Source organism: Epargyreus clarus, unplaced genomic scaffold (genome assembly GCF_041222505.1).
Source record: "Epargyreus clarus isolate Ecla_fem2 unplaced genomic scaffold, WU_Ecla_fem_2.2 ptg000015l, whole genome shotgun sequence".
Lineage (NCBI taxonomy): Eukaryota > Metazoa > Arthropoda > Insecta > Lepidoptera > Hesperiidae > Epargyreus > Epargyreus clarus.
Genome location: NW_027332223.1, coordinates 8,603,777 through 8,619,698, shown reverse-complemented (window position 1 = coordinate 8,619,698; position 15,922 = coordinate 8,603,777). Strand labels below are relative to the sequence as shown.

The following is a 15,922-nucleotide window of genomic DNA, read 5'->3' as shown; positions in this document are numbered from 1 at the left end:
CGAAAAATAAAAATCACGTAATAAATTGTTCGATCAGCATAATATAAAAATGCCAAAAGATATTAGAAACTAAACATACATAGGATAGTAAAATTGCAGTTCAATCTAAAGATGATACTATCGGAGTGCTTGGAAGCAATGGCGGGAGGGCCGCCGTCGCTGGGCAGGAGTCCGGCCGACGCGTCGTCGCAGCGCCGGATGACGCACATGACGGAGCCGGCCTCCTCCGACGATGAGCCGCGAACCGGCGCAGCGTGGATTAATACATTCACTAATCTGCGTACACCAAATAACAATAATAATAAGTAGACATCGGATTATACGCAATTGCATATCTGCATATGCAAATGCATAAAACGCCACTTTTAGGCGTTATTGCATATTTTAGTACTTTTTCATTGATAGTGCATAATAACTAGTAATTTGATAGTGCATATTTTGGCCATATTTTGCCCTTTTTAGTGCATATTTGCATGCCTATTTCGGCATTTTGATAGTGCATATAATCCGATGTCTAATAATTAGTTATAAATATTTTTTTCGATATAAACATTATTAACAATTATTATGTAATGTAATCTAACAATTCATTCGACTCCCATTACCAAAGGCCTATGTAGGCTGTGTAGGAAAAGGACCTGTTTATTAAGAAAGTATGCTTTTCGTCGACTACTATATTACTTGAAAGAGATAAATAATACTTATGTGTCATATTCAACGACTGATATCGGACTGTTATCATTTTGCTGGCAGACTATGACGAATTATATTGCAAAATAATACTGACACTAGCATGATCAGTGATAAATACAATGGAAGCTACGCGCTTTTTATTACATGTTATTTCAAAACTTCAATAAAAAATAATAAATAAATTGCGTAAATCTTACCCAGCACCATCGGTCTCGTCGGAATCCTTTATGAGTAGGCGAGCTTGCAAAGTATGGAACCTGTCTACTTCTGCTGAACTCCAGGCAAAATTTTGTATATGTCTCAAGAGTGGCTTCAATTTCGCATGATCATTAGCATGCAAAAGAGAAAAAACAGATTTCTTGTATACGTCGGTTCTTTCCAAATATATGAGATCCTTAATATTTTCAGTCACACACTCAACTTCACCTTTTGAGTTTATTTCCATTAAAATCCAACCCAAAAGTCCAGTATAGTGCTTGAGTGCCTGTAAAAACAAATAGTATTCCTTTATCGATTGTTCTATGTTCTGTACAAAATAAGAAATCGTGATAAGTGTTCAATAATTTCGATTGTGACAGTAATTTTACAATCTTCTCAACAGTACAAAAGTCGTTGAATTGTTTACAGTAATAATAACCTCTATGAGCGTCGTTACTTCCGAGTATTGGCAACCAGCTGGAGGCGGCTGCGGCTGGGTGGAGCTGACTTCCCCAGCTTGAACTGGCGACATGCATTGGGCTATGCGCAGGGGACAGTCGCTGGGACAGTCGCGCCGACGCCTCAGCACCTCCTGGATCTGCCGTGTGGCCTCCCGGACGATGCCGTTCTTGTCGGGCTGCTTGACTTCAGCGAGACAGGTCCCAAGGAGCTCCTCGAGCTGATTTATCACTTCGTTCTCGAGCTCCCGCCTCCGCTTTTCGTTGTTGCACTTGTTTCTGAAACATCATATACCTATGTTATAATGACTAGAAATGTTAATTACTAATACTTAAAGAAATCATTTCATCTCCCTATAATTTCTGATCTCCCTATAATTATTAACGATGTCGAAATTCCTTTTAACGAGTAGTAGTAGTTTAATTAACGACATAATGGGCATCATTTATCTTTTATAGTTAAATTGTAGTCTTTAGTATTTAAATTGTGTTGTTTAGCTTTTACTAAACATCAAACCCTGACGAAACTTTACTAGTTTAAATTATTCTACGTTCCCAAAAGTATATTCCTTAAAAAATAACAATATTTTGTTAAGTAATAAAAACAAAGTAACAAAAAGATGCAAACTACTTTTGGACCTCAGTCCTGATTATATTGCTATCACCATCAGTGGGTATACAAAATATAGATTATTGATAGTTTTCTAAATGTTTTTAGTAGAGTTAAAACAAAAAATCTAGTTCTACAATGAAATTAGCTCTTAGAAAAATACAACTACAAAATACCTATGTAAATAAATAAAGACCATACACAGCATCTAAATCGTATTAAGGATTAACGATAATCTATTCATATAATACGAGATTAACACTAATGCGCACCTATTACAAAATAAGCGTTACTAAATTAATTATTTAACTACTAGTTTTATCTAAAATATATGTTTAGGCAGCAATGTTGTCTAACAAAACAATTGTATTATGAGTGTTGGCGGATAGGAAGCACTAGACACGGTCTGTAGAAAATTAAATAACAATACCAATTCGCACCCCAGAGAAATATTTCTAGCGCTGTAATTAACCCACTATTATCCACGTCTCATATTTATAAATCATGCCTAGAATCCACCCAGAAAAAAAGTAAACACAAAAATTACTTGCTGGAATTTAACGAAAGGTTTACATGAAACCCAACTAACCTTGTAATAAAATATTTTGTATTCCTCATATTTATAAAATATGTATATCGTGTGACACGAAGTACTTACTAGCGGAAACATTTTTTTATTATACTTTTCATTATTTCGTAAAAATTAAAGGTATTCCAATAAACATCCTTAAATAATCATGATTAAGTCAGAAATACTTTATTATCCAATTGGATGATATTTAATTCAAACTCATAATATTGTGTTTAAAATTATGGTGCGATATTTTTCGCGTCAGATATTATGTCAGGTGCGTGGCATCTCCTCGACCTAAGACAAACTTATTATAACATGCAAGTCGTGTACGCATTGTCGCTGATAAAATAATTAGATGTACGCTATTTCACAACTCATCATCTAGAATGTTTTATTTTAAAATGTGCTTACATTTATTCACTTTAACTTTTATCATGTCATTAAAATTATTAAAAGCAAACAGGTGCAAAACTATAAAAGCATGTGTTAAGTAAGACTAATACTATGTACCTAATGATAAATTTAGTGGCGGGAAATTGAACAATGAATGGTATTAGACTTCTATGTAACGAGAATTTTGCAAAATAATAATATTAAGGCTCTAATTTTTTTTATCAAAAAATAAGTGACTGAATTCTATTGATATAATAAATAGGTACCTGTTTAGAATTATAATGTTCCGAGCAATCCATATTCGCTTTTATTCACTTTATGTTCGACTGCGACAAAACCAAAATGTCTTAAAAATTAAGTCATATTTTTAAATCATTTTAATTTGCTTTAGCATTAAAAGTAAGATTATTTGTCTATAACCTAAACCTTACTACTGTTATTTAAGTTTTTGAATTATATTAAAAAATCGCATTTTATAATATAGTTGCAAGATCTGGCTAGTTTGTGATCTCATTTACGCAGACCAATTTCCACGGACAATGAAAATAAATTAATTATCTACGTCTTATATATATATATATATATATTATACGTTAGTAGACAACATTATTTTAAATAACTGGTGATTGGTTGCATGCTATCATAAACAGATTCAAATTAGTCACCCATGGAGTTTGGTGAATTATTCGCAAAACTAACTTCGTTTCTATGAACATGACTACTACCTAAATAAAAATATATAATAATACGTTACACGAAATGGCAATAAACAATTAGGTTAAACACTGCCAAATAACAAAAAGTTAAATAGATAGAGTGTTTGTTATAATTGCATACAAAGTTATCTATTTCGCCCTATCATATAGACTATAAAACAATATGCAAATATTAAGATAAAATTTTAACAACTGAATCCAAGGTTAATCCTTCATTCGTGCGAGGTCAACATGGTTATTCGACCACACGACACATTGACCGACATAATTTATGAGGATTTAAATATGAGGATGAGTTATTCGGATTCACTTTATATTTTTATGTAAAGAAAAAGTGGTTCAATTAATGCATTGTCTTATACCTTCTAGGTATTTTTAACGACGTAAATAAAATTCGAGTCGGAGCCGGAAACGTTTTCTGAAATGCATCCAATTATCAAAACGAATAATGGATTTTAAGTGTATCACAATTATTTCAGTATTTTCAACAGTGGTCGTTAATATAAAACGTAGGTACCAACTCATATTATTCCCAAACCGTCATTTAGATTTACAAATACCAACCTAAATAAATGGTGTATAAAGAAATATCCGCGTGCTAATCAACTTTGAATGGTAAAACCTGTTCATGTTCTTTAATTATTTTGTGAATGGAGGTTTGCTTGAGAGGAAATAGAAATATTTTTTGTCCTACAGCATATCCTGCTAAATCCTTTGTTGTTTTACCCTACTACCTGACGCGCAAGTTTCCCCTAAATTAAATTTATTTAGATCGTTTTATTCTTATTTTATTATTATATATGTACGTCTTTAAAATATTTATGTATGGATTTCCAAAATAATTGCATCAACTATAACTCTAACTAAGTAAAAGTAGTTATATTAAACTAGACGTTGTATAAACAAACAACGTGAGCACATGAAGTAAAATAGTGGAAATATGTACACGTCTAATGGACCATTTCAGTTTTATTTTATTTTGCACCTGCGGTAGGTATTAATTACTAACAAAGTGTATGTACTTAATCACTATCATAAACCTTTTAAATTAAATAGCCAAATGGTTGAATACAACTTATACTATCTACGTGTTCCCCCAATTAAGTAAGTCGTGTTCAAATGAACATGATAATTTATTATTGCCTAATCACTGTGGGTTTTTTTAAGAATACATAAACCTTAGTTCCGATATAAGATATATATACTACTTTGTAACTATAAAGGAAATAAATAACCCTCTAGAACTTACAACATCTAAAAGATAATGTTTTTTTAAAACAGATAAATCATGGCATGGCATCATGGTAATGATTCAGGAACTATGTAAGCACATAAAATGTTTTCTGCGTCCCATTACCCTAAAATGGCAATCTGTAATCGTTCATTATTATCACGCTTTGTGATCCACTATCAGTTTAGAAATATCATTTCAATTAATGTGAAATTCGGTTGTATCCCTCTTGTTAAAAAAAATCATTTTTTATGAATTGATTTGAACTCTGAACTTATTTGGCCATTTTAACGGTCAGTTGCTAAACCTAATCAAGTAAGTTTTTTTATTATTGAAGTGTTTGTGAAACAAATTATTTGTGACATTTTTTTGTCGATTTAGCTTGGAGACAGCTTTTGTGGTAGGATTTTTTTTGACGATGGCAAAAACATACTTAAACAAACTAAAAGCGAGGCCGAATGGTGGGGGTTTCATGGCGAGAAAAATATATTAAAAGGTCCATTACGATGTAAATGTAAGAACCTTTGTATTGAGGTTTAGAGTGTAGGGTAATTTTCTAACAGCAGATATAAACTGTAAATCATATTCATACAAATCAGTGTTTCTCAAAGTGGGCGGTAACGCCCTCTTCTAGTCGCTGGAGGGGGCGGCGCAGAGCCTAAAGAAAATCGGCGGGCGTTAAAGCGATTTAAAGGGTGATGGTTGAATATATTTATTTCCTAGGAAGAAATAGGAATACATTTTTATTTCACCGATATTTAAGGGACGCTAGAAAATAATTTTAAAAGTCGGCGAAATAAGAAATAAACCCGAAAACCTACTAGTCGTTAAAAGAAAAATAACAGCACTGGTAGAATTTGAATACAAATTGTGTCTCTCCCTCTCCCTCCTCTGTTGAAAATATTGCATCGTATCGTAAACATCGTGTCATTATAGCTGATGATGAAATTCCAATGGAATCTAATGAACCTAGTATATTCTGCGTCCCTGATTCTTCTCAAAAGTCTTTCTAATATCCAAACAGAGTGGTCGGCATCTCCGGATAAACTATAACCATTTTTTCTTGAAATTATTACACAACCGCAATTTATTAACGGCAAATTAATTAGCACCATTTATGTAAATAAAAATAGCCAACTCCAATATTTGTTTACATGGAAACTAACCTATCGTTTCCGTGTCTCTAGAGTGCAATATGAATTTAAACTTAAGCATTTAAACTTTCAAAAGATCATTATGTGAATGTTAACAAAAATAAATAATTGTACTAGTCGACGCGATGCGTTCTTTTCTTGGCCAATTTGGCCTGACACACTTTGTGAGTTTATATACAAATTCTTAAAAAGTAGTGCTACCAAATCATGACTAAAATTGGTTAAATAGGTAATTATAAAAGGTATGTGTAGTTTTTGGATAAACACATTTCTATGAGACTCATGTCGATGGTAAGAGTGTCTTCGAATTTCGAACGAGAGAAAATCGTCTATCGGTCACTGTACTAGGTATTGGTCTTTGTAATAAATTTGTAATTTGTAAGTTCCTTTGCTTATTCGTAAGAAGCTTGTCCTGGTTTTATCTCCAGTTTAATCAAAATTCCAACTGTCATACATAATCAAAATTTCATTACACGGTCAATCCCATTTTAAATTCCATCAAAGTATGACATATTCTTTAAATCTTTTTATTGTTGAGTAACGTCACCATTTTCAGTCTCCTTATTACTTTATTTAATAATACAATAAATCTGGTTAATCAGAGCGAAGGCTGCATCTCTCATTGGTTTCAGATCTTCTTCCACCATTCCTTTCAATTACGATTCACGAAATCGAAATTTCCAGAACGTTAGTTATTGCAACGATAACACACCATGCCTTCTATTACGAATATTGCTTTGCTTTGCCGCGCCAATGAAAATTAATAAATATTAATATTCGACGTCCTTTAAAATATTGCCATGATGAAATTTAAAAAAATCTGTCAACATTATTCTACAAAATAATGATAGCCAGCGTTATGGATCATAAACTAAACAATGAATCAAAAATCCGAGCCCAGCAGAGCGATTTCAAAAATGCAAAAGTTTTAGCAGATATCTATAGGTACGGCGAGTAGAGCATCAGGCTTCCAAAGTTTGAGACACAAGAAAGGGTAATTTTGTTCTAAACTAATAGTTGAGAACACTAACATGTGTTTTAATTATAATTAATAAATTAAATACATGTAAAACAGTAAAAACATCTCCGAAAAAAAAACATTATTGGTTTAAAATTATAAAATCGTAATAATTTGTCAATTGTAACTGTGAATTAAATACCAGTAGCTTAAGCAGTAGTATTTCTTAGCTTTATATTATCTAGGTAAATTGTATTTTGATGCCCTTCAAACTATCCAGTGTTTCCTTAGCAAAGATCGACATTTGACAATTTCTTCATATTCAACATTGTCAAGTTTTGATCTTCGGTGGGTAAAAATTAGATAGATTGCTTATTAATAACATCCATATAGCGATTCATCTACCTAAATAATCTCTCCTTCTAATGGTGACTGTAAATGGTAAATCCGGAAAGTAACTATTGATCCATATAATTATAACATTATGTACTAAAATTATGACACTAGTACTATCATCACTTTACTATGTACTGAAGAAAATAGTATTATATATTGATACATATAATTATAATATTATGTACTGAAATTATGACTAGTACTATCTGTATAATAATACAGGTGTTTCATACAGTACATATATATTCATAATAATTATTATTCATATAATCATATATAAACAATATTTAAAAAGCTTCCTCTTGCGACTTTGTCCGTGTGACCCCCGCGCGCCATTTCCGAGATTAAAAAAGATATATTTACTGTTTAAGAACTCTAAATTCATCTATGTTTGAATAAAATTCCCGTTTAAATATATTAACTACAGACAGATGTTCAAGTATCATATAAGAAAGCACACTTAAGCTTAAAAACTATTAGTTTGAAATTACAGGACAGACACTTAATAATTACAATTACTTTTATACTTCATTTAATATTCATTATTTAAATCATAAACATTCTTAACTAAAAACCGGTTATAGTATAACTGATTGAATCTAACAAAATAATAATTATTAAAATAAAAATATAAGATTCTAAAATTACCTATTAACACAAGGCAGTATCACTATCTATTTTCTCTATCTAGATATAAATATTAATTCCAGTTCTGGCCCAAAGGGGAAACATTCCAAATTTGCGGATTAGGATTGTTAATAAAGAAATAAGGAATCGCCCCTGTTTGTGGCGTATTGAGTCATATCCGCCGTGGCCAAGGTCAAGAAGCGTTAATATAATTATTTAAAACCTACCTATAACCTACAAAAATAATCCAAGTGACGTCAAATTTATAAAATTAACCTCATCCTCCTCATTGATCCTACTCATTTATTTTTAACAAACCCTAACTACTCTAATAGGATATTTGACGAATAATCATGGATATTCCGGTGTACTTATTCCGACCCCTTAAATTTGTCTAACAATCTCCATGGACGTTTTAAATATCTCTAAGCACATGGATACGTACATTTGAGATTGTGGCTTATTGTCTGACTTTTTTCTTATCTTCTTAACCGGCGCTGTCACGCTCATCTTGCCTTGCATCCCCCTCCATGTGTCTCCCAGTTGGAGGTCACAGGATTCAAGTCTACAGAAGCAGCAAAGAAAATTAAGTATGATTAAAATATTCAATCATTATATATGGTAATTTATAATAATAATAATAATTGAAGATAAGTTCCAAATATCCCATTATAAACCCATAAAGTACCTACATCTGTTTTGTAAAAGTACAATTTATCTTTAATTCAAATAAGATAATTCATTACTATGCTCCTAATTACACTAATTACATTATAATCGCATACCGTGGGTAAACCGACTGTCTTAACACAATTTAGTTATAGATCTATCAGCGGAGAAAACGATTTTTTTTCTGAGGAGATAAACCTATTTAAAGTCTAAAGATACCCCGGTCATTTACCTATAATTTATTATTGTGCAAATGTATGACTCATGATGTTCTGTTAACTAAGGTAGATGTGTATTGTATTTATTCAAGTTTTTTTTGTTTATGTAAGTTTAGCATAGCGAACCAGAACCACCAATTGCATGCACAATCATAATGAAATATCTATCAAAAAATAGAGTTTATGTTCACGTCGACGCTACTCATATCGAATGCCAAGTATAGAATAGCTTAATGCGAAAGAGGGACAGAGATAACATTTAAACGACGCCTACCGAGGAGCCCCACAACGCAACCTCACTGCGACGGGCGGCGGGCGGCCACACAACCTTGAAATAATAATGTTCGGAATAACAACGCGCCATAAGCGTGACCACAAAATACTATAACAAATAATTCGCCAAATTTTAAGGGTTTTCTAACCTGACCGTAACTAACCGTAATATAACACGAGATATTCCTTTTCGTTCAAACAAAACCTAACCCAGTCACACGTAGGTATTCGAATAATCATCAAAAAGTCAAAAGTAAAAATAACAAAATTATGCAACGACATATTTTCAGTATCTATGAGACACTAAATGCCCAAGTGAAAGTTATAAAGCGCCTATCTATTGGAGGTGTTACGTGATCGAAAGATTTCGCTTTTTCAATTGTTACTCAATATTCGTCATCAAAGGCTCTTAAGGTCTACGACATATTTTACCCATGCATTTTACAAGTTGTTTTACACATATTGCGACATCTGGAAAGTCTTTAAGAGATTTTTTAGAAAAAATCAACGGATATCTAGTCATTCCAAAATAATATGTGGAACATGATTTGAAAAAATATATTATGAACTCAAAAGCAATTTAGCAAAAAATTTGATTTCTATTTTCTATTAAAATTGTGTAAATATTCGTTTTAATAAGCTTTCTTTCAAAATGCGTCATTAGGATGAAACTGAAACTTAAAATAACATCTTACCCTAACACAGAGGAAAAATAATTATTAAAATTTTATAATTTAAGTAAGTATATTTAAAAAGTAAACAAAAAAGTAACACTACCAATGAAAGTGAACGGGAAAGTAAGCGAGTTTCTCGCTAAGTCTCGCTAAATAATCAATCATTCATATATGTATTTCTATGTCACGATCACGCTCAATTACATACGAAAGTACAGAATTTAGTTAATTATCCTCAGCATTTCAATTTATATATTTTTTCGTTTAATAGTAGGTGCAATATGTTACACTTACCGTTCTTACTTTTTTGTCTTAAATAAATTTCATTGTTCATTATGTATTCTGAATTCTTCTACAAATAGATGTAGCAAAGGCAGAAAAGGTTTTTTCCTTTAAACATTTAAAATAATTACATTACTATAACTTCACTTCATTTTAATCCCATCTTGTAATAGTTGAAATTATTTCTGCATTGATACTGATTGCAACAATGTTCTCCTGCCTATAATAGTAAAATGGTAGAAAATTTCCATGTTACGTAAAGTATATAATCTTAATATGAGTAACTATAAATATTAATCTCGCTAGCTTGTCCATATAATTCATTACATTATTATGCCTGTAATTCTGTACAATACAATATACATTAAAAAAATAATTACCCCCGTATGCGCGTATGAGTGTTCCTGTTCAGCAATTAAAAACTTGGGTAAGTGTATCTCGGTGTAAGGGTAAGGACAGTCTACATTGCTATTTTTATTATACAGTTTTCATGATTGCTGATGTCCATTGATGTCCAAAAGATGTTTTGCACGTTACCTACGTCCAATTCACACATTTAGATGATTAATAAATGCCTTAGTATGTATCTAATAATGTTTGAAAGTCCACTGCCGGACATGGGCTTCTACGAACTTGCGCCACTCCGACGTCATCATCCTGAATCCAGGAAATTTCGATCACATAGTCGTACATGCTCCTTTTCCCAGACACAATCTCCATTCAAAGATTTTTATACCCCAAGCGACATTTAATTGCACCTTATCGCTTCGCTAATTAACTTAAAAATAATTTATTATAGACAGTGTTTAATAACGACGTGCCCATCACATGATTTTTTTCGTAAATTGTTTTTATTATGGGCTCGACATTTTGGTCATTTTGAATATCCGTACCCCGTTTAAAGCCAATTGCCGGTTCCTTATATTTCACGCTTTCTTTAAAGCTTATATAACTATTAGACTTTACGACAGTTTACGACTGATCAGAAACCAATGTTGACGAGTCTTGACAAAAATCTATGAAGGAACTAATACAGCCTACTTTTAACTAACTACATTGTTATTATTAGTATTGTGACCAATCAGACAATTGTACATTTTTATTGTGAGCGTCGGCTTTCTGTTGATATAATAGAATAACTGGTCACACTAAGTCTGCGGATAAGGGTAATAAAGTGTACAAGAATTCAGTCACTTAATAATTCGAATCCCGGAAAATTTTTAATCAGAAAACTGCCTTTCCTCAGTTACCATAGTGTATCTAGCAGAATTTTAAGACAATGTTATGCTGTGCACTTTTTATAAGCTTTAGAATTAAACATTGTGAAACAGCATAACGAATATCCTCCACTTTTGTTGTGGATAATTACATTATCAAGGGAGACTTACAATGCCAAAGCTTTAAAGATAGATAATAATATTATTACCAAATCGACTTTGGCAACCTTAGCTATAAATTAAATCCTGTATATAAGTATTGTGAAACTCATTTTTGGAAAAATGACTGTGGAAACCACAAAAGTTAGTAAAGAAACGTCACGTGATACGATTCCCGGTCATTTATACGAAAACATGAGACTTGAAGTTAATTAAACGCACTACCTTGGTAGCTTTGCAAGAAACATAGGAAAGAAAACAGAGTCAACAAAATGTCAGATACAACAAGTTATGCTTCTTCATATTTAAACGCATTTAAGTGTTAGGTACGTATTAATATATTAAGTTTAAGATGTTGATGTGCGAGCTCGTGTTTAAATAAATTGTTATCAGTTATCGCTGTAAACTTGTAGCCCAACATAGGTCTTTATAAAGATAGCACTTGTTGCATCACATAAACGCATACAAAATCATCAACAAAATATGGAAAATATTTCAATACAACCTGTACCCTTAGGATGAGTCTTTACGTTTTTACAAAAATGGCTGTTTTTGTATTTGTTTACGTATTTTCCATACATTTCATATCAGCTCTGATACAGTCCGCTAGGGGCGCTGATTGGAAATGTATGGGCAAATACGTAAACAAATATTAAAACAGTCATTTTTGTAAAAACGTAAAAACTCACACTAAGGGTACTGCATTGAAATTTCGACTCACGCCTACTGTGTCATACATTTACCCTCTTGTACACTTACTACAACCGAAGTAAATAATTACGATTACGACGAAACATTTTTAGTAACGCTTTCTTTGTTGAATGAAATGTTCTACAGAATAATGAAGTTCTCCATAACATTTTTGGTTAGATTTGATGCCATAAGATCTTTGAAAAAAATATTTATACAATATACGATACTATTAGTATACGATTATTCGAAGATTAAACATCAGCACATAAAAGAGCACTGCTGACCGTAAGCTACCCTTAATAAGACAGTTTTATTATAGTCATAAGCATAGCCGCCCTTGTTGCCACCGTAGTAGATGAACAACTTTGTCGGAAGATGTTGCTGGCCTGTTCTGAGTATCCGTTTAGTTGCCTCTTCCAAGAGATCCACGAGGAAAATAGGAGCAGGAACTGATAGACAGGGATTTTACGGCTTTTTGCCATTATAAGGCACATTTTATGTGACTCGGCAAAATTAAGAGCTTGGTTAGAATTATTAAGAGGCAGTTTGAGGCTTATATCAAAAGAGGGGTGTTAAAACTATGTGAAGACTGAATCAAAAGTCTATATCAGCGACATCATGACACAACCTACACGATGTCAACAAGTTAAATAAATGTAAAACTTAGAAAAAATGTTTCGAAATTCAATATCTACAAAATACAAAGAAGCTTTTCCCCGATCCTATATAAATGAAAAGACAATTTTCCTAAAAATAACACAATTAGATATGACAACATATGCTGACCCAACTGCTGAATTGTAGTGGCAGTCTGTTATAATGTGTAATTATAAACCAATATCATTGCATACCATATGTAATTGCAGTAATTGCAGCACCAAACAAGTACTTATTAAAATATTTGTGTTTTTAAGACGGTTCATCTACAGAACTGAATCGATTTGAGGAGAATTTTCTAGCAAAGAGGACTCAACAGACAGTAACATAAGCACCATGCGCAGAGGTACATGAGGGCGTAGCCGCGCGAAGAAACTCGTTTACAATAATTGCGTAATTTACATCCAACGATGTATTTGTTATAAACATTTAATGCTTTAATCAAATTTTCATCGAGCATGTGAAAATATCAACACCCGTGAAACGATACATGTATATCTTGCCGAATGCGTATAAGCATTCTACTCAACGTAGATTCAATTAATGCGATACGAATTTAGTACCTATCAAATATTTCTTCGGCTCAGGTCTTAGTTATTTAGACTTTCAACGACAAATCATACATTATTTTAAAATTTTAACACTGTTAATAACATTGGTTTATGATATTTAACACTGCATGTTAATAATTACGCATAAAATTTCAGAGCCTATCAACATAATTTATGTAGTATTTAATACAATTTAGCCAAATGAACATTCCTATAATATTGAACTAATAATGGTATAACTAGATGTTTCTACTTTTATCTAAGAAAAAACATACTGATTCTGATTTTGCTAAATCATGAAAAGTCCTATAAAAAGCTGCTAATGCAAACTGATTTTAATATCGTAAAACATATTGTGCTATTTGCGTAGATAACTTACTGATAACGGTCCACAGAAGTCATAAGTTACCTTGGGAATGTGTTAACTGCGACATCAATGTCAAAAAAGATATCGACTAACTCCTCGACCTCAGAATCTGGTGTTAGAGTAGGCGGTAGGGTAGCAGACGGAGGAGCCGCCTCAACCGTGTGGCCCGCGCAGTTGAAGGGCACGGGTTCGGCCTGCACCATCGGCAACATAGCTACAGATTACTCCAAAATCCTTTACTACCACCGCTATCGATACAAACGCCTCCCTGAGTAAACTTGAAGCAACACGGTTCGTATCCGCATCCAAACACACACTGCATTGCGCCACGCTTGCCGCGACGCTATTTTTTTAAACAGGTATTAAAACAAAACACTCGATTAATACTCTTTTAAAACAGTATACACGACGATCATCACTAACAATGTTTATATCAATAGTCCAAGGAACCGAGCACCGAGTATATTACGCAGCTAATAAAATAATGCAATTTTCTATCGATATCCGTGCGAAACGTTCGCTACAAAACAACGATGAAAGTCAACTGAAAGACGAGACATACATATACATACATCCTTGTCATACACTACTTTACAAATTATCAACACAGCGCGGCGGCGCGATACGACACGCAGCGTCGACGGTGGTGCGGGGCGGCGGCTACAGACTGGCTCGTATCGCCGCTACAGTCACTCCCACGTCATTTCCATCTCAGTGAATCTCTTTCGATCTCGCTCGCCGAGACGATAACCAAACTGCGCGTCGTCGAATAAGGCCGATGTTATACGAGAACATATTTATTGAAAAATTGGAATTTGGATAAAAAATATATATTAATAACTATTTTATAACCGTTTTTAAATATCACGGAAAATATTCTTCCGTAATTTTCTTTTAGGACTGTATAGTAATAATTATGATTTGGTTATTTCATACGTTTGTTTATTGAAACAGAAGATAAGGAGAACATAATTGGTTACATCCGATTTTACCACGCAGACAAAGCAAATATATCTCAAAAACACTAAGATATCATTGATGCACCGATATAAATAGAGTAATATTACGTTTAAGGATAAATATGTGTTAAAACTCAATAAATGTGTTTTATTAAAGGAATGCTATGTACCTACTACATGTGCCGTAATGATATTTTATCGTGTGTAGATAGCTAGCTAGCTGTACGTACGTATCTATAAAGCATGAAAGTGAAATGGAACAGTATTCGTGTCAAGTGCACAATTTAGATAACAAGGTCACGTCTTGCATAATAAATTTTAGTGATATTACCCATTTTAGAACACGACACGCATTGTATCCAAATATGTAGTAGCATAAAATGACTAATATAATAAGCAATGCGTTGTAGGTGTGTCTAGACATATTTACAACAAAACTTACTAAAGTCTGCCTTTATACGATAATACGTTAAATAATACAAATAAGTAAAAGTTCAAAAAACTTTATGGAAACAAAGAGTATCGTTTTTTATTTTATTCTATCGGTGCTATATTTTCATAAAATATGCAAATTCCGAATATAATAACAGAGGTATGATTAAAAGTAAATAAGCAATAGTGGAGGAAGAGCGGTGGCGCGCGGCGTGTGCAGATATCGGTGCAGGCGGCCCCGCAGATCTATGTCAGTAGGTCACGGCAATGACGTGGCACACGGCCGCCGCGGGCCGCGCACTTCATTCTAATTCCGCTTCACCGGTGTCTTCGTATCGACTAGCTATTTATGCCCTAATACGTTAACCTGTCAAATTGAAACACCATACACACTCGCTTTTAACTCGTTACAAAAGAGGCCTTAACTACTTTGAGCTTGGACGTTGTTTTACCACTGACATTGACCGCCTCCGATGTGTAATTCTCATTGTCACGTGAGAAAAATAATAAAGTTCTAGTTAATCGTTAGGAAATAGCCAATGGGACTTACCATTAGTCAACCGAATATTGTACTACAAATTAGAATTTATCCTCTTCGATTTCCGAGTAAAGGCTTATTGTGTATAAATATAAATAAATATTGATTTCATTTCATTTTACAATTAAATATTGATAATAGTGTTAATATTTTATGGTTAATTCATTTTATACTTTTATTATCGTTGTTCACATTGGTGCAGTACAGAAAATAATTAAATATCTC

General features: G+C 32.8%; 1 protein-coding gene across 5 annotated transcripts in view; it reads right to left on the bottom strand.

Moving 5' to 3' along the window:
* tai (basic helix-loop-helix family member taiman) overlaps nt 1-15,922 on the bottom strand; it is a 46,343-nt gene that overhangs the window by 18,277 nt on the left and 12,144 nt on the right. Inside the window, exons 1-5 of one of the 5 annotated variants that reach the window (XM_073080524.1) lie at nt 13,811-14,331; nt 8,454-8,573; nt 1,331-1,628; nt 891-1,177; nt 80-276 (exon numbers count right to left, since the gene is read on the bottom strand). In XM_073080524.1, coding sequence (XP_072936625.1) covers nt 80-276; nt 891-1,177; nt 1,331-1,628; nt 8,454-8,573; nt 13,811-13,980 — 1,072 coding nt within the window. In that variant the 5' untranslated portion in view covers nt 13,981-14,331. Of the gene's footprint in view, nt 1-79; nt 277-890; nt 1,178-1,330; nt 1,629-8,453; nt 8,574-13,810; nt 14,332-15,922 lie in introns of those variants that run through there. The other 4 variants (XM_073080523.1, XM_073080526.1, XM_073080525.1 and 1 more) reach the window with 4 other exon arrangements.